At 37.5% G+C, this 20,102-nt stretch overlaps 1 protein-coding gene across 2 annotated transcripts in view; it reads right to left on the bottom strand.

Annotated features, from left to right (window-relative positions):
* Positions 1–7,557: 7,557 nt before the first annotated feature.
* Positions 7,558–20,102, bottom strand: part of ntsr1 (neurotensin receptor 1 (high affinity)) — a 95,313-nt gene continuing 82,768 nt past the window's right edge. Inside the window, exons 3-4 of one of the 2 annotated variants that reach the window (XM_047352036.1) lie at positions 13,814–13,898; positions 7,558–8,734 (exon numbers count right to left, since the gene is read on the bottom strand). In XM_047352036.1, the coding sequence (XP_047207992.1) occupies positions 8,479–8,734; positions 13,814–13,898 (341 nt within the window). In that variant the 3' untranslated portion in view covers positions 7,558–8,478. The remainder of the gene's footprint in view (positions 8,735–13,813; positions 13,899–20,102) is intronic. The other variant, XM_047352115.1, reaches the window with a different exon arrangement.

The following is a 20,102-nucleotide window of genomic DNA, read 5'->3' as shown; positions in this document are numbered from 1 at the left end:
CCCACAAACTCTCTTTTTTCCGATACTACATTTGACAATATATACAGACCATAAAAGATTATTTGGGCACATCACTGCCTTGATGTTGTTTGATCATTTTTACAGCCGGTAACAGGAACTGCTCTTCTGCTTAATTCGGGTACCACCTGTTGATGAGGCAGGACTTCATCTCAGAAACAGCGCTATTGTTCTTTTAAGAATCAGAATGGACGCAAACTGCTGCCTCCATGCTCAGATGAAGGATTTAATTACAGGCCTCAAATAAAAACTCAAACTACTATTCCAAAGCTTATACAGCTCCATTAAGACACTGGTCATCCATTTGCATTGTGACTGGCATTTTCTTTTTCCGAGTATACAGCTATTAAATGCAATGACTGTACTTTAGAAAAGGTCAAACACTTCTCTGCTAAGTAGTGTGTGCACAAATGAGCACTCTGTGGGTAGGTAAAAACCTTCTCAATATAGTATTTCAGCAGGAGAGACTGGCAGGGACAAGCGAGGGTAACTTTGTGAAAAATTCAGAATATTGTCATATAAATTTTTATTATATACATTTGAGGAAAGCTGATATTAAACGATTGTTAGGGTCATGACAGAAACTTTTAACCCAGTAGACGTTCTGCAAGTTTAGAACAGAATACTCCTCTTAACAGAGCAATTTGGATTTACTGTAAAATTAAATAGGTTAGTTCTTTGGAGGTTTCAATAGGAGCGGATGCAATCTGATCTACGGCTGAGGTTTTTATAAAAAAAAAAAAAAAAATAGAAACAGATGTTTGGAAAAATAGACCTCTGTCTAACAATATGTGGCACAACAAGTAACTATTATCACTGATAACTACAGAATAGGAAACATTATATGGGCTCAGATTTTGGCAGTTCACAGCTGTATATATCAGCAATGCCAAGAACCTAAAACATAAAAACAGTCCAGGTTGGGGACATATTGGGCTGAGTCAAAAGAATGACCTAAGGTAAATATTACAATAACTGTTTTCTAGCCACACTAACGTGAACTTGCTTACCTGTACAATCACTTGAATATATATTTCAATATCAATTTTGGCTCCAAACCATAAGCAATTATATTTTTGCATGTATGCTCTTATTTTGTAATTTCTAATTTCAACTGAGGCGTACTTCCTTTTTAATGGCTGAATCCATTCAGCCTGTTCAAGTACAGATGGCATGAAGAAGATGAAATCTTTCTCTGTCTCTCATTAACAAACTGCAATGCTTATGTAGTCAAAAAGCTCAATGTATCTGAAATGTTGAAAGGAAATTTTACATTATAATTACAGCTGCTTTAAAGTTCCTGGCTTGGAGGGAAAATGTATAAAAATCATGTAAATCATGTAAAAAACAGCACTGTTCAGTTCAAAGCTCTACAGGAAGTGTGTGGGAGTCATAGACACATACATTTGAATGTCTTCAATCACAGTGCCAGAAACTTTCTTAATTATTTAAATTACAATCATTTACTATGGAAATATAAAGAGCACCGATCACTGAATTTGAACATAAAACAAATTTTAAAATTTAAGATTTGTATTTTTTTTGTCTTACAGTGAACACTCACAATTGGGAAATCTGCAAATGACCTGTGGGAACGTTTAAAAAATACAGATATACAAATTTATAGATGTGGATTTTTTTTTTTGTTGCTTTGAATACAAATCCACATGCGTGAATAAAATGTCAAAATTATGTCATGAGGTCACGGTCATTATGCACGGAACAAAAGACACAGCCAAAAACTCCAGAGCACATTTCAGATTATGCAGAAACTGTGCAGATGAAGTTTTGAGGTCTACTTTCTTGCCTAAAATCATCTTAAAATACTTTTTTGTGGTATAAAATTGATACATTTCTGCACTCACCTTCTCCATTTACCACTACTGGTGGCACAATGCATTGTGGGATACCTTGTGGGATACCAAGTTTATTCACACTTGTGAAATCATGTTCAAAGCAAAGAATCAACATCCATTTGTGTTTATATTATTGAAATGTTGTACAATTTAAATTTGTATCCTCACAGATCAAAGGCAGATTTCCCAACTATGTGTGATTTTCTAGATTTTTTAAAGATTATTTTTTGTGACACTAATGGCTTTATTTTTGTTATTTTTCGAAGGTAAGCAGACAGGAAGCAGGATGGATAAAGGAGGAAGACATCCAGCACAGGTCTCGATGTCGGGACTCGGACCTGGTACTGCTGCGTCAAGGACCAAAGCCTCCGTGTGTGGCTTGCACACTCATGAGCCACGATGCTATGTGTGATTTGAATATGAGGAAAAAATACCAATCCTACTGACTTACATTTGAGAAATACTTCTATGCATATGTTTTTTGTTGATAGAAAGCTGACCCCATCCAAATCACTCCTATACCCCATCCCCCACCACCCCAAAGCACTCACAGCTGCAGTCCCTCCCTGCTACAGCGAGAGTAGATGTTCACCCCTCTAATCCAGACCGCAAATAATTCCCTGCTGTGCAAATCCGCCAGTATTTTGGTTTTACTGTGACTTGTTGCAGGCTCCTGAGGGGATGATAAAAACTAAACCAGACTTAACTCCACCAGAGTTTCTCCTGTGGGTTGATTATGCTGTTCCCAAGCCCTGTAAAGGTGGAGGGATCCAGGGTTGGAAGAGACAGAAAGTATTTATATTATGATTGTTTTTTGTAATCCACTTTTGATCTCTCCAGCAACATTATTCCTACAAGCATCCATCACAAACAAGCATATTTGGATAACAATGCTATATAGATGATGATGTCATTTAGTGACTTCGAGAGATGAGCTGTCACTGACTTTCCTTCACCAACTTGTTAAAATAGACTTTAAACAAGATTTTTTTTATTTTTTTTATTTACTATTTTAATAAATTTTTAGTCAAGTTTTATGAGTTTTCTTTTTTTTTTTTTACATGGTGGACAAACCAGATGAGTTTATGAAAGAAGTAGTAAAGTCATGGGTCCACTGCCTCTGCTCTGGTAGAGTGGGTCCTTAGTTACTGCTGCCAGGAACTTGGTAGCATGGAAAAAGCAAATCATCCATATATAACACTGGGTGGGGGTTTCAGGGAAGAGGATTTGATTCTTCAATGTGTGCAGCCAGGGTTTAGCAGTAACCCGTCAACACAACCCAACCTGGTTAAGTTAATAATGTTGCTGTTGACATGAATGCACAATGGAATGTGAGCACGGTGCTGAGGTTAGATTTCCAAACTGTAAACTTTGAAGGAAGAGGCTCCACACAGCCACCAACAATAGAGACAACACTTAACATTATTGCTGTAAAACAATAAAGAGACAGACATAACTAGCAAATTACAGACCAACTTTTCTTGTTTTGGAGAACAAACATGCAGAAAAAACCAAGGGGCTTTATAAAAGTAACAGTGATGTCACAATTCTAATGCCAAGCAGGAGTATTTGTTTCATTTTATCAATGCAATATAAATAACACAAATATATTATTCTCTCTGTAGTTTACATAAAAAAAATAATTATTTTATTTTAGAAATTAAATAATAATAATAATATATAATATGTAAATAATAATAACAATATATAAATGATATAATAATAATATTATATAATAATATAAATAATAATCTTTCTTTAGGCCCTTTTTTTGGTAAAATCCTGGCAGATTGTTTTATCAGTAACCATGCAGGATTTGGGTTATCACTAATTCCGTGCACATGTAAACATATTTCCATGAATCTTAAGATTATCAGGTTTTAGGCTTGAAATGTTGGATTCAAATGTTGCTGCATGAGTTCCTAAAGTCTTTGGTTTAACGTTGTTACATTAAAACCAGAAAAAAATCATAAACAAGGCCTTTTCTGTAGGTTTTGTTTAATATTCTTTAATTTCTTACTTTCTACAGAAGCGGGGTTTTTTTTTTTCCAAATTCCAGAGCTCTGTTGTCCATTGATGCTTTTTTATTTTTGAAAAAAATATTGAAATGGAAGCAAAAAGATGCATGCTTATCCAAAAATGTAAAATTTAACAGTGAAAAAAAAAAATTGCACAGGGTGTTTGTAATAAGCTCCCCTTGCTCTGAGATGCCCAAATAAAATCCAGGGCAAACCATTATCTTCTGAAGCCTCCCAATAAGTTGAGGTCCATCATCTTAAAATGGAAGGAGTTCAGCCCAACTGCAAATCTACCAAGACATGGAATTGTATTAAAACTGACAGGCTGGCTGTGTAGGCAAGCTTTAAAAAACCCCCCAAAAAACAGCCAATTTACATGAAAACTTTGGACTTCCACTGAGGAGGTAAAATGCATAATATAATATATAATAAAATCAGTATTTTAGTTCTCCAATCACCACATTTTATGCTTATTTATGTTGTCTCCCTCTGTCAAGACATGAACTGAGGTTGTTTAATCTAAAGCCTGAACCTTAAACTTCTAAGCTAATGCTAACCATTGGACTGTCTCCACCCTCAGCTGATTAACTCTCACAAATTCCTGCTACGAGGAACTTGGTAGCATGAAAAAAGCAAACCATGCAATATGTGACTCTGGTCAGGGGTTTCAGTGAATAGGATTTGCTTCCTGTATGTGTGCATACTGGATTAACAGGAATTTGTGAACACAACCGGCTTAAGTCCATCATGTCGCTGCAGACATTCTGTGACGGTGCTGAGGTTAGATTTCCAAACTGAAAACTTGGAAGGTAAAGGTTCAACCAAAACAAACCAACCGCAAACAGTTTACGTGTTTGCTGCAGACAAATGGCAAATCTAAGCTGGTGAGAGAAAGAATAAAAGCACTGTAGAAACAAATAGGAATTTGGCATTAGGAGAATAAACCAATTGAGATTTCCAAAGAATATATTTTATATAAGCACATTTTATGACTATCATAACAAGATGAATTCTGTCACCACCATCTTTATGAGGTGAAATATTGAGCTATCTGCTATAGAAAAAGCAATCACTAAAGCTGCTAAAAGTAGGAGAAAACCTCAATCTGTCCGTCCGTCCGTCCATCCGTCCATCCATCCATCCATCCATCCATTTCACCCAAGTAGGATGTGTCCAGAGAACCTGCAAAGAAAAGTGTCCAGCTGGTACCCAGACCAGATGCCTCAGCCAGATAAATTGACTGCCTTCAAAGCGGAGCAGTACTATTCTGAGTTCCCCCTGGATGATAGATCTCCTTCCTCTATCTTCAAGGTTCAATCTAGCCACCCATCAGAAGAAGGTCATTTCAGCTGCTTGTATCGAGGATTTTGTTCTCTCAGTCATGATCCATAACTATGACCACAGGTGAGGGTAGGAACGTAGATCTGTAAATCGAGAGCTTCCCATTTTGGTTCAGCTCTTTCTTCTCCAAGGCAGACTGGAGAAGCATTCACATTACTGCAGATGAGGCCCCAATTTGTATATCCATCTCCTGCTTCATCTTTCCATCACCAGTGGACAACAGACCAAAACACCTGACCTTCTCCTGTTTAGGACTGACCACCAACTTGTAGTGCTCAAAGGAGGGTCTTTTTATTCAGGCTAAGAAGCATGGCCCCAGACCCTGTTAAAATGGCAAATTGAAGTTATATCCTGTATTCTGTGTGGAGAACATAGAATGAAAAATTACGAGGAAACTGTAAAATTAGCAGAAGTGCATCAGGACATTGGTAACATAAACAGCAAGTTCGCTTTGGACAGAGAACCATAAACCTAGTTTCTTTTTGATTAACATTGCTGAACGCTATTATTTTATGATGCAGTTCCCATCTTTGAATTTAGTTAGTGCTCATGATCAAATTTGTTCTGCATGAATGAAGTTAATCATCGTTCCAATCCACTTTTTACAATTTACTGCTATGTTGGCTCCTCTGGAGAAAATGACCATGATATTCTGAGATGGCAGCCCTATGCACAGCAATTACATTCAGTATTGGACTCCTGTAAAATCCTTAATGAAATATTTATTTAAAAAAGTTAATTATTATTGTTTTTGCGTCATCTGTGAGTACAAACAAACTGATAGATATGTCCATGATAGTACCATTTCCATAATGGAAATGGTACTGTCTGCCCCAGCTTTGACTGTGCAAAGTTACCTTGATGTCTACATGAGATGCCATTCTGCCTGGTTTTAACTAGTGACATCTGAAAAAAAAAATACATAAAAGACAAGTTAAGATCAAGTTATCTATTCATTTTTATATACAAGGTCATATATCACACTGATTAGACATAAATTATAACCACTGACAGGTAAGGTCCCTACGTGTTAATGGTTGGGATATTTTCTACAGCGAGTAACAATTTTGTTCCTAAAGTTGTTGTTGTGTCATGGTCGTGTTCTGCTAAGAAACCTTGGGAATTGTAGTCCATGTGGATATTATTGTGATGCATACCAACTATCAAGGCACTGTTAAATACCATGGGCCCACTCTCATAGAAAAAAGTTTCATGAAAAAAAGTGGTACAGAATACACCCTGCCAGAAAGCTAAAACTATTCAGGATTGTTTTGATGAGCACAGCAGGTTTGAGGTGTTGACTTGGCCTCCAAATTCCTCAGATCTCAATCAAATTGAATTTCTGTAAAATGTGCATGACAAAAAGGTCTAAACAGAAACAACGGCTATGGTTTTCACGTAGATGTCTATTGTTTTTTACTGATTAGATTATGCACTCTTTAAACTGCTGGGGTAAAATAACGCCCAGTTTGGGTTATTTACAATCCCAGCTGTGGATCAAGTATGTGTGCACTGATTTAACTCAACAGAGTAGGATTGTGGATTTGATCCAGGACACTGGGTTAAGTTTTCAACTGAAAAAAACAAAAAAAAAGCAACAAGTTGAAGGGGTTTATACTTATGTTAAAATGTAGTAGGAAATAAAAAATTACCAACTCATAATTTCTAATAAGACGTTTATTGACATATCCCTTTGTGGTTTGTGGAGGGAGTTTGTGTAAGACCATGTAGCAAAAAAATGCTAAGATGTGCTACTTAGAATGGAAAACAACAGAATGTTTGGTAGCATTTTACAATGAAACTACTATTAATGTCCCAAATTGTTTTTAAATTATGTTTAATTAAGATTTAAGCACTTTATAAACCATTTACAAGCAGGAATTAGTCAATGGCGAGATGGGTTATAAGTGACTTGATCACTGACAAATGATGATTCTGAAACAGTGTACTTAACACTGTCTTATATTAGCCTCATGCCAAACATTTATTATTTCTAAATTGTTACAACTTAAATAACATGAATGTTAACGTTTCATGAATCCTTTATAAGGGTCTTAATGAAAAGTGGGAGAATGTTTGTCTGATCTTAAGCCACACTGTAATAATGGCACTTTTCACATAAGCAATGCTCTCTGCTTATTGTTCTGTGTCAAACATGCTGCTGGTGTGTTAGAAAAACAAAACTAAAAAAAAAGTCTGAAGATTTCGGTGGATCTCTCTCCTTATGTGCATTTGCTGCAAAGTAGCACAAATTGTTTCCAAATCTTTGTTTTGCTCCAAAAGGACCCACTGAATCCCCAGAACTCTGAGTGTCTCAGCAGCAGCTGCCTGGAGTGCGCTACAAGAAGTCCTTCACTTGATAAATTATTTCTTTCAACAAATACAGACACCTGTGGTAAGAAATGACTTTATTTCCAGCAAGTGTATAATATTTGCCATAGTTATGGAGAAATACAATAATTAATAAAAACCTCTTCTCTTCTGGCCATGTTTTTCTCAAGGTTTTGAAAAGGCTAGTATGAATATTAAAATGTATTGTCAGAAATAACCATTCTCCCAGTGGGCGTATTAACAAACCTCCATGGATATCAGAGGGTGGGCTGTACAACAAGGACCTCCTGCTAGATGCAGTCTGGGCAACACATTTTAGCTTGACCAAAACCAACACATGCAGGATGGTTAAAGGTTCATAATGAAAGGTTTTCCTCTACAGATGTCTGCTTGAATTACAGAGTAATATACACCCTTTACCCTGCTTTTATTCATCTAACATCAAAGTCAGGTTTATCCACTGAAGCTCAAAGATAAGACATAAACATGGTTAAACCATGGCTACTGCTACATTGAAAGTATGGTTGAAGGCCATGTTTATAGAGAAACAACTTTAGGAGTTTTGTACTTAACACTATATGAACAAAATGTTCACTTTACTGAATGATTGAACCAGTCAGTTAAACATCTATGAAATGTCTATGCTAGTTTTCTACTGTCTGGAAATGTCCATGTACTTCTTTCCTTCTGTTTTATGGTATCACGTTTTTGGCACAACTTCATGCAATGCTGGATGAAGTTACAAGACAGAGTGTCTGCAGTCAAATTACAGTGGTCTCTGGGTGGGCACTTGATTTACCAGGACGAATGATGATCAGCACAGTTCCACAACAAGCACCGTTACCCAACATTAAAGAGACGTTTCTTCCTGTAACCACAAGACAGCACCAGATAGTGCTATGATATTGGCTCATTCAGTACATCGTTTCTTTGATGATGTTGGTGGAGTTGGTGTGGTTGCTGGAAATGCTGATGGAGCGCCGGGTCAGGGGGTGGGGCTGTCTCCTGGGCGTGTGGCGACAGGGCATGAAGAAGTACCGCAGCATGCGGAAGAAGACCTGGCGGTAGGTAGCTGACGCCAGGTTGTAGAGGATGGGGTTGATGGCGGAGCTGACATAGAACAGCACGTTGGTTAACATGTAGAAATAGTGGTAGAAGTTGTACAAGTCACTGAGAGAATACAGAGAAAAAGGGAGAAGGAGGGAATGAGCAACAAATAATGCACAAGTTGGACCTATAATGCCCTACAAAAGTATTCATACCCAGAGAACTTTTCCACACTTTGTTATGTCACAGCCACAAAGTTTAGTGTATTTATTAGTGATTGTGCGTGTTCGAGCACCACTATGTGGTGCAAAAGTATGAAATGGAAGAAAAAAGATGCATGCTTATCCAAAAAACCCCCCAAAAAACAGCCAATTTACATGATAACTTTGGACATCCACAGAGGAGGCAAAATGCCACTTTTTTGGTCTTCATACACAACACTATTTCTATTGGAAACATAATGGTACACATATCACCATTGCCATGGTGAAGCATGTTGGTGGCAGCATCATGCTGTGGATTATCTTCAGCAGCAACATGGGAGTTGGTGAGAAATGATAAGAATCCAGGCCTTCTTTTTCTTTGTGTTTGTTGGCGGCTGGCAAAAAACTTGATGTGTACATTACCGACACCAAGTGGTATGGAGTGTGGTTTTTGATGGATTCATATCTATATAACCAAGTTCTGTTAAATGATTTAGTTCTTTTTAAAAATCTTATACTAATTTGTATCTATTTGCTTCCTTTGCTTTCCTTTGTAATATATTATTTTAAACATTCCTTTAATTGTCTCAAATTCTCTCCTCATTAATCTTTTTCAATTTTATATTGCTGACAATCTAATATAACAGGTTCTATTGTATTCCCGTATTATGTTTTTGTATTTTAAGTCAGTTGCAGAAATATTTCTTCTTCCAGTTCTTATTTCTGCAACTGACTTTTTAATACTATAAAACTCATCTCCCTTTACTTTCCCTATCTCACCTGTTTTGCCATTATTTCTTAAATTTTTGTTCGATAATACTCCTGGCCTCTGATTTACTAATACAAACAGCAAAGGTTATATGGCTTTGAGTAGTTCTTAGCTATCTGCCATTTCATTTTCTTTCAATTCAATATGTGCTGGTATCCATACAAATGGTATTGCTAAACCCTTCCTTTGTATTCTGAATAATGTAAGCTGTATTTCCAATAAAATATGTGGCCTGCTATCTGAATGATGTTTTAGACTCAATACAGAGCTTGAAGATACTATAAATGCCACTCCTATTTTTTCATTTATTTTTTATGCATCTGTATAAATCTGAATGAACTGATAACGTTTTATATATTCCTTTATTGTATTTGAATCTGAACGGCATGTTGTTTCCTTTTTCCTTTCCAATAAATTTATGTCTACTATTGCTTCTACACCAAAGTGCAGGCATGAGCTCAGGAGCAGTATGGTGAGTTAAGTGATTTAATAATAAAAACAAAAACATACAGCTTTGAACTTGGAAACCAAACAGGGAATCTGGCAGAAAAACGGAGCAAGGCATGTAGCAGAGTAACACCGGATTGTAGCAGTGAGAGAAGACAACCAGAGAGTATAAACACAGAGGAGAAGGCATGGAAAATAGGTGCGATATATCAGGTTAAAAATGAGCAACAGCTGAGAACAATGAGGACAGAGAGCTGAGAGAGAATAATTAACAGGTGCAGACAGGGAGGAATGAAGGGAAGAAATCTAACAGAACATAACACAAAATCAACATAAGAATGAAGCAAAAACCTAATCTACAATAAATGAACTAAAATGGCAACAAGAAGACAACATGAACAACAGGGAGGAGACAGAGATAATAAAGAAAACTAACACTCAAACAACATAGGTGGATCATGGTAAAAGCATAATATAAAAAAAAAAATACAAGTATGACAAGACATGTCCATGCCTGCGATGGACTGGTGACCTGTCCAGGGTGTACCCTGTCTCCTGCCCGTAGACTGGAGATAGGCACCAGCTTCCCTGCGACCCACTATGGAAGAAGTGGTATAGAAATGACTGACTGATTGACAGACTGACAAGACATGTTTTGAATAAAAATATAAAACTGTTTAATTCATTGTGTGCTTGTCAAAACCTCTGAAGTTCCTATAGTAATTCAGACTGACTATGACTGGAAGATCCTCGGTGACAAAAGTAGGAAAGAGTTTGTAGAAGCAGAGCTCAGCACTGCTTCTACAGGAACGCCTCTTCTATTCATTAAAAACTCAAAATTTGAATATATGTTTTTTACAAGTTTCATTGAAATGCAATGCAGTGGTGGGTGTATATTTTTTTAAAGTGTGAAAGAGATTAGATGTAGAGTGAGGGTAATTATTCATATTTGTCCTGGCACACCTGGAATTTGCTGCGTTTTGCGGCAATTCCCAAAGACACTACCCTCTATATTCCCTAAAAATGTTTAAAACCCCAACATATTAATATATCAACAAAATGAGTTATTTTTTAAACAGTTTGCTGTATTTACTATTGATAATGTGTTGCATTAAACTAATAATGCACATTTTTAAATTTCTGGTCCACTACCAAAAACACAAGGCATTAAGGAAAAGTTTTCAAGATTTAGCTATGGGATCTCAGCCAGTCACTAACTTTCTTAATGCTGTGAAAGCAGAAAATGGATGGTAAGAAGATTCTTTTTCCTCTGCTGGAAGCTCACAGAAACACAGAAAGAAACATCGGCTTTCCAAATCCATGTGGTACAAATCTAATCTTTAGAGGGATGAAAATAAGGGACACATGGTCTCTGCTAAGGTCACTATAAAAATCTTGTAAAATAATTATATTCATTTGCTAAAATATATTTACTGTCATAAATTAAAAATGCTACAAAATTGGCAAAGTATAAAAGGAATGTAAAAGCTTCAAGTGTAAAAGCAGTTTCTATCTGATAGAAATTGGCAATAAGGAGTCAGGAGATTAAGCTACACAGTTAGAGAGGGGGAAGGCATTAAGGAGAGGTTACATAAGATCAGACATGTGCTGAGAGACATTAGTGAAGTGAAGAAATTATCATGAGGCAAGAAAATATAGTCAGCCTCATTATTGATTTCTTTAGTTTTTTTCTTTTTTGTCATTCTTAAATGTTTGAGTTCATCAAACTAATTTTAACATTGGATAAAGATAACCTGGCAAAATACAAAAACGTTTAATATTTTGCTGAATAAGGGAAAAACGTTATCCAAGTGCCTGTCTAGGGTGTACCCTGCCTTGCGCCCAAAGACTGCTGGAGATTGGCACCAGCTCCCCCGCGACCCACTATGGAATAAGCGGTAGAAAATGACTGACTGACTGACTGACTGAGGTTATCCAAGTGACCCACTTGTTAAAGTGGGTCACTTGCACAGTGGACAGTCGATTGCATCTAGCTGTTAACTTTGTAGCAATCTGTCATACTAAACATACATGATGCAACAGTAGAGAAAACTCCCCTTTAACAAGCATAAACCTCCTGTAGAACCTGGCTTAGTGTTAGCAGCCATCCACTGCAACCAACAGAGGATATTAGAAGACAGATCATACCCACAAAAAACAAACAGAACACTGACCCAGGAGTACTTTCTATGTGAAAAAAAAAGCAGAGCTACTGACAGTAGTAGCTCCATTAGTGGCTTCATCTAGAATCAAAACACAGTCAAGCAGAGAATCCCTGAGAGAGTTTTTTAATCTATAAATTCAAAAACCTGCCCAGGGTTACAGACAGAACAGTGTGTCATAAACCATGGATGGATGAATCATGTAAATAAATCCTTAATGGCGTAGGCATGGGACAAAGCCTCCACAGGCCAGTGAGAAAGCGCTGTTTTGATAGGGCACAAAAACAGCTGATCTATTTTGCACCAGTCCGGTGTAGGGTTAGTGTACAGGCATAAAGTGTGCCATTGGACAGAGAGAGTTTAGCTGACGGTTTCTGCTTAGCTGCGGTAAAAGGAAGCGGTGAGAATGAAAGGCTTCAATAAAATAAAGCTGGTACTTTAGAATTATTCCAGGTTAGGGCATAATGTGGTCTTTGAGCCATCCATTGGAAAGTGGTTAAAAGAGCGGTAAAGTGAAAGCATTTAGCCGAACAAATAGCCTGAAGATCTCATATTTAAAGTTTTAAAGATTTGCTATTGGAGTGTATCTATGCTTTGTGTGAAAGAGGCCATGGTGCTTTGAATCATGTTATTAACATTATCCAACGGATCCGAAGTCTACAGCTTCACCAGACCAACAGGTTCCAGATTTCTGGGCTTGGGTGCCACCAGAGGAAATGCATAAAGGTACACAGTTTACCATTGGTGTGCCAGAGAGTGTAATCCTAGCGGAGCAGAATAACAAAAACAAGGATGCTGCATGCTTTTCCTGAAGGGGAACAGATTGAAGCTGGCTCTACCGAGGCAGTCCTAGATCTGTTGCCCTACCTCTGTGTACAGGATCCATTCTTGCACCATGGGAAATCCTTTGGACACCATGTCTGCATTTCAGAACTTTGGGAACCCATGTGACTCTGAGAGACAGAAGCCTTGTGCTGCAGCATTGCAACAAGCCATGTATCAAATGGAGCAGGTAAAGGGTATCAGGAGGGAGGAATCCCCAAACTTATGTATTAAACTGAGTGTTCCGACCAAAAGGGAACCAAGCAGAATGATGAATCTTAAGAATCATTAGTATAATTTATTTTCCAAAATGCACCTAAAAATGACTCTTGTGTATTTTACTGTTTTTGGTCATATATGCTTTACTTCTATTGCTTTTGTTTGCCAATCTAAGAACAGATGGAAGAGACATTTCTTTCTCTGATCTTGATTTACCAAAATCCGCTCTGTTTGATTTAATCAGAGAAGCAATATTTTGATGGACTAAAACTAGAAAGAAAAAGATGGAAAAAGCAAATGAGAGAGTGAGAGGACAAGAATTTAATCCAATAAACAAAATTTAGCTCTCCTCCTCTGTTTTTCAGATGCGCTTAGCTGATGACTCTATAATTGACTTCTTTAGTGAATATCTTAGGTAATTTGTTCATATGTTCCTTGAGAGGATTGAGTGCCACATATATGGGTGTAGAATAAATCAAGCACAAAACACTGCTGCCTTGCTGTTTCTACAAGTTGGCAAACAAATTATTGTTGTTTGAACGCATCAAAGAATAACGGGAAATTAAAAATCGTTACTTACTCTGACCAGTTGGAGATGTAGCAAAACATGAGGCGACGAGCATGGTAGGGTAGCCAGCAGATCACAAAGGCTATGACCACAGCTCCTGGACACAACATAGAGGGAAGGAGAATAAGATGCAATGACTGCTTAGAAATTTTGCAGGCAGAAAAACAATAACCCTAAAAGAATAAGGTGAAAAGGTTCCCCTTAAAAATGTGAACAAAGTTCAGATGATTAGAGTTATAATTTTCAACAATCAGGCTTGAGCAAAGCTGACTGAGGGAGCAACAATAAAGATAATTATGACCTTAATGCATTTGATTAAAAAGACAATCCGATCACATCCCCACATCCAGACACACTGAACATCCCGAAGACAGTGTTCATGCAGCTTCCCAGCACTTCCTAAAAGAAAATTACTTGTAATTTGTATATAATTGTGCATGACATCAAAAGGCTCAAACAAAGTAATGCGCAGTATGCTGCTATTTTTAAGGCAAAATTTGATGTGCATTTGGATTTCTTTTGCGACAAAGGAATTTAAGTCATTAAAATGTCTAATTTTAATATTATCATGACATGATAAATTATGCACCAAAAATGATTCCAGTCAATTGTATTTGCTGAACTACAGCAAAAAGCATTACCATCTCCACTAACAGAATATTTTTCTTATGTACCCCTCTTCATTATTACAAGAATGTGCTGCCAAATTCAACCTCCTGCACCAGTGATCAAAATATTTTTCCATTTGTATTCATTAATAATAGGGCTCATAGATTCCAGTACTCTGATTTAAGAAAAGGTTAGATTTGGTCAGAGCTCTATAAACATTGAACAAAAAAGCATTGACTTATACTTTTAGGCAAGTTTTCCATCCATCCATCCATCTATCCATCCATCCATCCATCCTTCCATCCATCCATCCATCCATCCATCCATCCATCCATCCATCCATCCACATCATTGTGGAGGCATTCCTAGACCAGGGTGAACATATAGTTTATATGGCAAATTTTGGGTCCACCAGGAGGTCTCCTGTGGGACATGCCTGGAAAACCTCCAAACGAGGCATCACAGAGGCATCCCGATTAGATGTGATTGTGATTGGAGCTCTTCGACCTGCCTTGAAGGCTAAGTCCACCCACCCTGCGGATGATTTTTATTTCACCCACTAGGATGTCTTGGTCCTGATCTGTACTTCATGGGCATAAATGAAGTTTGGAAAACAGACAGGCTGGTAAGTCAAGACCTAAACCTTTATCTTTCTTCACCAGACCAGATACATATAAGAGTCAACCCTACCTTCACTCCTGAGCAAGATAATGAGACACTTACACTCCCCTACTTGAAGCAGGAGTTCACACCCTACCTGGAGGGAGCAGTCCATATTTTTTGTGGTTGCTGAAACTAATAGCCCCATCACGCTATAGTGTAACAGCCTATCATTTTGATTTCATAACATATGAGGCCATTGGACATGACCTCTCCACTATCACCTTCCTATGCATTTAACCCTGTAGCATACACAGTTTGATCAGCAGATACTCAGATGATCTTTTAATATGAAACAAAATAAAATGAGGAGGTGATGTAAACATAAAAAGTAACATAAATGGCAAGACATGACACAGTAGAATACTGTAAATTCAACACCATTAATTTTAGAATGCTAAATGTTTTCTCAATAGGAGTGTATCAACAGCACCACATCTATTTTATATGTTACAGAACTTGATTCTCCACAAAACCCCCTTTTTTTTCATGGGTAGGCCAGGTGTAACACTCGTTTATCAAAACAGCAACTCAGTCTGCTTCTTCGTTTCTTGAACACAATGCATATTGGACCTAGCTTACGTATTCTTATCATCTTTCCACCCTATTGCAAGTACCACAGTCAGCTGCATCAAAAGACTGAAGGTCAAACTGAATCGCAGAGAGGTTTTAAAAATTCAACCAGAGCTCAATCTTTCTTGTCCAATCCAACAGTACCATTTGATTTATACTGCACTTTTCATTCATTACATTTTCTGAGAGAATCTCAGATTTAAATGGCCTCCCCTGTGCAATGATAGAATCATAGTCTGCAGAACCGACAATGATTCTATCATTGCACAAATCCAGTGTGATAAAAACTTAGGCTTCAAAACGCTACTAATGTGGCATAAATATGTACAAAATAAAAACTACTAGTTGGTGTTTTCTGGTTTAAGGGCTGCATTAAAACTCTTTTAATCTTAATCTTTCATCCTTGCCAAAACCCAAATAATGCAAAAACACACAAAAGGTTCTGATTATCTGTATGTTTCAATTGTTTTTCTTTTCTCCAAATTACACTCAATTAATAAATGACATCAGAAACAGATGAATTAAAAAGCCAACTATTCACAGGATGCCATAGTGCTTACTGCATTTGATATTATTCTCTACAAAATCGGCCTCTGGGAGGGAAAAATTTATTTGGCTGTAAAATGTCTTTGTTTCCTCATTGAGTATATTGATGTATAATTCAAAAGAATCAGCTGGCCAAGTTTTGCTGGCAGGACCTGTATCTTCTCAGTATTCAAATTGCATCCAATGTGATTGTAAGTTACCCTGAGTCTCCTGCCCTGGCAAAGCAAATATTCTGGGACAATTTTGAATGTGAGAGTTAGCAATCACTTAAATATTAAGTACCCCGTCTCTTGTGGGTAAAACTTAATGAAGGTAGGGGCTCTAAGAAGTCAGCTTCTTCGCTGCCTTTCTCTCGAAAGCAACTTGGCAGGAGGCATATGTCTGAAGACAAGACGACCAGGATAAATCAGTTTGAATAGAATTGGTTTAACAGAAAAGAAAGAAAAAGTGTTTGGTTATATTAAAACCATGCTGGAAGTATCTGTTGGCTTTTTATTTGGAAGTTAGGCCTTAATAAATACCCTAAAATTTATAAGGGAGAGTCGAGAAAGTTATCATCACTGGCAACTGCTGAGGCATATCCGATATATTTCCAATGCCTCTTTTACTACAACCAGAATCTGAGGTTGTGCAGCTGACCTGACTTAAGGATTTTTAAATATATTTTAAAGATAATGGAGAAAGCATCACTGGATGGCTATTTCTACAGCTTTACTGCTACTGTTTGTTTTGGCTTTTATGTTCACTTGATATGTTTTAAGAATTGCACTGACCATAATCCATTTTACCATAATGTTATCATAATGTGTGTCTATATAAAACAAGTAGCTCTTCAAAAATGACAAGATTAATGGGTTGCTGGTTCGAACTTCTGTTCCGAACCTCTAGGTTGCCCTGTTGTTGGGCAAGACACTTCACCCGCAATGTAGCTTACCACTGTCAGTGTGTGAATGTGTGTATGAATGGGTGTTTTACTGGTTGTAGTGTAAAGCATTTTGATGTCCTTGGACTTCATAAAGTGCTATATAAGTGCAGGCCATTTACGTACCTACCTACCTAACTGAGCTGGACCCAAAAGGACCCAAAGGAGTCTGTGCCAGGGTTTTCACCCAAGTAGGATATGTTCAGAGAACCTGTAAAGAAAGGTGTCCAGCAGGTATCTAGACCAGATGTTTTAGCCAGATAAATTGGCTGCCTTCAAAGCGAAGCAGTACTATTCTGAGTTCCCCTGGATGATCACAGATGATCAGTTCACATGTCCATCATTTATTTTACAGTAACATCTAGAGTCCACTAGACACTTTTGGACAAATAAAGCAGTTTTCCAAATGCCATCTTTAACAGAAGAAGAAACTGTAATAAATATCTAAGACTGGCATTAATTATCAGGCACATGGTCAGAAAAAGATTGGTCCCTGGTTTGTCTGCTTTTGAGAAATGTTGGCTGATGAGCAAACTATGTCGTTGATTCCTGGTGTGTAGTGTTGAAATTTCAACTAACTCCTCAGCAACATTAGAATAAGCTTTATTAGGCTGAAGAACTGAATGTAACGCTGTATTTACCTCAATTCAACAAACCATACTATATCGACCTCCTACCTATTAGTAGGTGCAATATTGCCACCAAAACAGCTATTAGGTGTCAGGGCATGGATAAAGAAAATTAATAAGTAAGCTGTCTGTAAGAAATCTGATTGCAAGGAATCTTAGTGGGTATAAAGATTCTAACCCTAAACAAAGACAAGGTGAAAGAAGGGAGAGAAAGCTCTCTTTTAACACGAAGAAACCTTCTGCTCAACGAGGTTCAGAATGAGCGACTATCTGCCTATATAATTATATAAGTCTCTAAGCCATAGATTTACACTTTTGCACAAACTCAAATCAGCTTATTTATGTAGTGCTAATTCACAATTTATGTGGTTTCAAGGCACGTTACCCAACAATAATAGCGAGTTCAGTTTAATAATTAAGATGTATTCCAAGTAAAGTACATACAGTCTAATTCATCCTTCTTAATAAAACCCAGCAGATCGCACTGAGTCAGTGACTTGCAGCATTCACTCCTCCTGGATGAGCATGTATTGACCGTGGACAGTCGCTTGCATCATGTCTTGTGTCTTTGCAGAAATCTCTCATATTGAGCATAAATGTAGTGGCATTGGAAAGGAAAACAAACCTTTAACAGGATGAAACCTCCAGCAGAACCATAACCAGGCTCAGTATAAGCTGCCATCTGCCACGACCGACTGGGGGATTGAAAAGACAGAGCATGCATACAAAAAAGAACACAAAAGCACTGATCCAGGAATCCTTCATATGTGCAAGAGAAGCAAAATGTTACTGTCAGTAGAAGCTCTGTTAGTGGCTTCATTTAGGAGAAAAGAAGATAAGCTCTGAACCAGTTTTCGGGTCTATAGGATAAAAGAAAACACAGTCAGGATCGCAGGGAGAACACCATTTAGCATGGACAAAGTTACTGTTTCAAATTTCTCAAACACACCTGGATAAGGGATCAAGCAAGAGGCGCCACAAGCAGGGATTGAGATGAGGGCTGTTGTGGTAACAACCTTATCTGTAAAACATTTCAAAAAGTTATTACATAACTCTTAGGATGCTTCCATGAAAAACTGGTAGTGTGTCCTTAAGAACAGATTCAATTGTTTTAAATAGCTAATGTGGATTTTATTGATGAGACACAATAATGTTTGATAAGTGTTCTCTTTTAGCTTCTTTGACAATGTCCTGATAATGACGCCAGCAGTTTTTTAGGATGTAAAATGAAACGTGCAGCTTATCCGTTTTGCACCTCCATTCAGCTCTGCAGCACTCCCGTCTGGCAGCGTGACTTTATTCGGTAAACCGGGGCTAAGCTTTGCCGGATTTTCATATTCCAGGATAGCACTGCAGAAAATGTCACAAACCAGGAGCTCAGCTGCTCTGTGTCTGAGTCAGAGGGAACATTGAGCTGCTCAAAGGCAGCAGAAAACTGACCAGCAGTGAAAGGGTTAAAAACTCTACAGCATCCAGCAGGAAGGTAAGATTTAACCACAACATAGAAGAGACCAACATAAAAAAATGCTTATGATTAGAAATGGTATTATGACCGCTTTTGAGGTCAGATAAAGCCTCTGAAGTTGGTCTAAAGGAGGTACAGATGGTTGTCCATGTTGTACCTTTGTTTAACTATTTTCACTTGTCAGCTGTTAGACAGAAAAGGTTAACATACACTTTGATTAATTTTGCAGGACAGATGGGCAGTAGGGAGAGTTTCAGCAAGGCCACCAAAACTCTAAAAACTGCATAAGATTATTTAGGTTATGTTGTGGTTTGCAAAACTGCAGCAATGTCATTGCCATAACTATAGGTGATGTCTGTATGAACCAGTTTACCTACTTCATACCTTTCTAGTTAATCCAGTAAAACAGGTGCATTAAGTAATACACACATGGTCACACTATGTGTGTATTACCTAATGGGTTAACCTACATGTATGTTTTGTCTTATTTTTAGGACTGTTTGAGAAAAACATTCACTTCAATCCGTAGCCGAATCAATTTTGAGTTTCAGCGCAGAGAGCAAACATTATTTCACCCATTACCAAGCTGTTACACTTGCATCCTGTTTGTTTCGGAACGGATTTGAAGATGTTTTTATGGATTTAAAAAAGTGTTAATGGTCCTGCTTTGCTTTTATCCTTTGAACTTTGCTAACCCTTCTGGTCTTCACAAAAGCTTTTTGATCTTACCCAAAGTGAGAAGAAAAACAGACAGTGAAGCATCATTTTACTATGGTGGTTCTGGTCATGGCATCATCCTTCTCAAAGACCTGAGGGCTGCAGGAATATTTTATATTTTTACATGTGAATCCAATATTTCCTTTTATGTTCTTGCTTTTTTAAATCCCTTTTTCCCAT

The sequence above is a fragment of the Girardinichthys multiradiatus genome, chromosome 1 (assembly GCF_021462225.1).
Source record: "Girardinichthys multiradiatus isolate DD_20200921_A chromosome 1, DD_fGirMul_XY1, whole genome shotgun sequence".
Lineage (NCBI taxonomy): Eukaryota > Metazoa > Chordata > Actinopteri > Cyprinodontiformes > Goodeidae > Girardinichthys > Girardinichthys multiradiatus.
The sequence above is the reverse complement of the archived record's forward strand: the minus strand, read 5'-3'. Positions and strand labels throughout refer to the sequence as shown.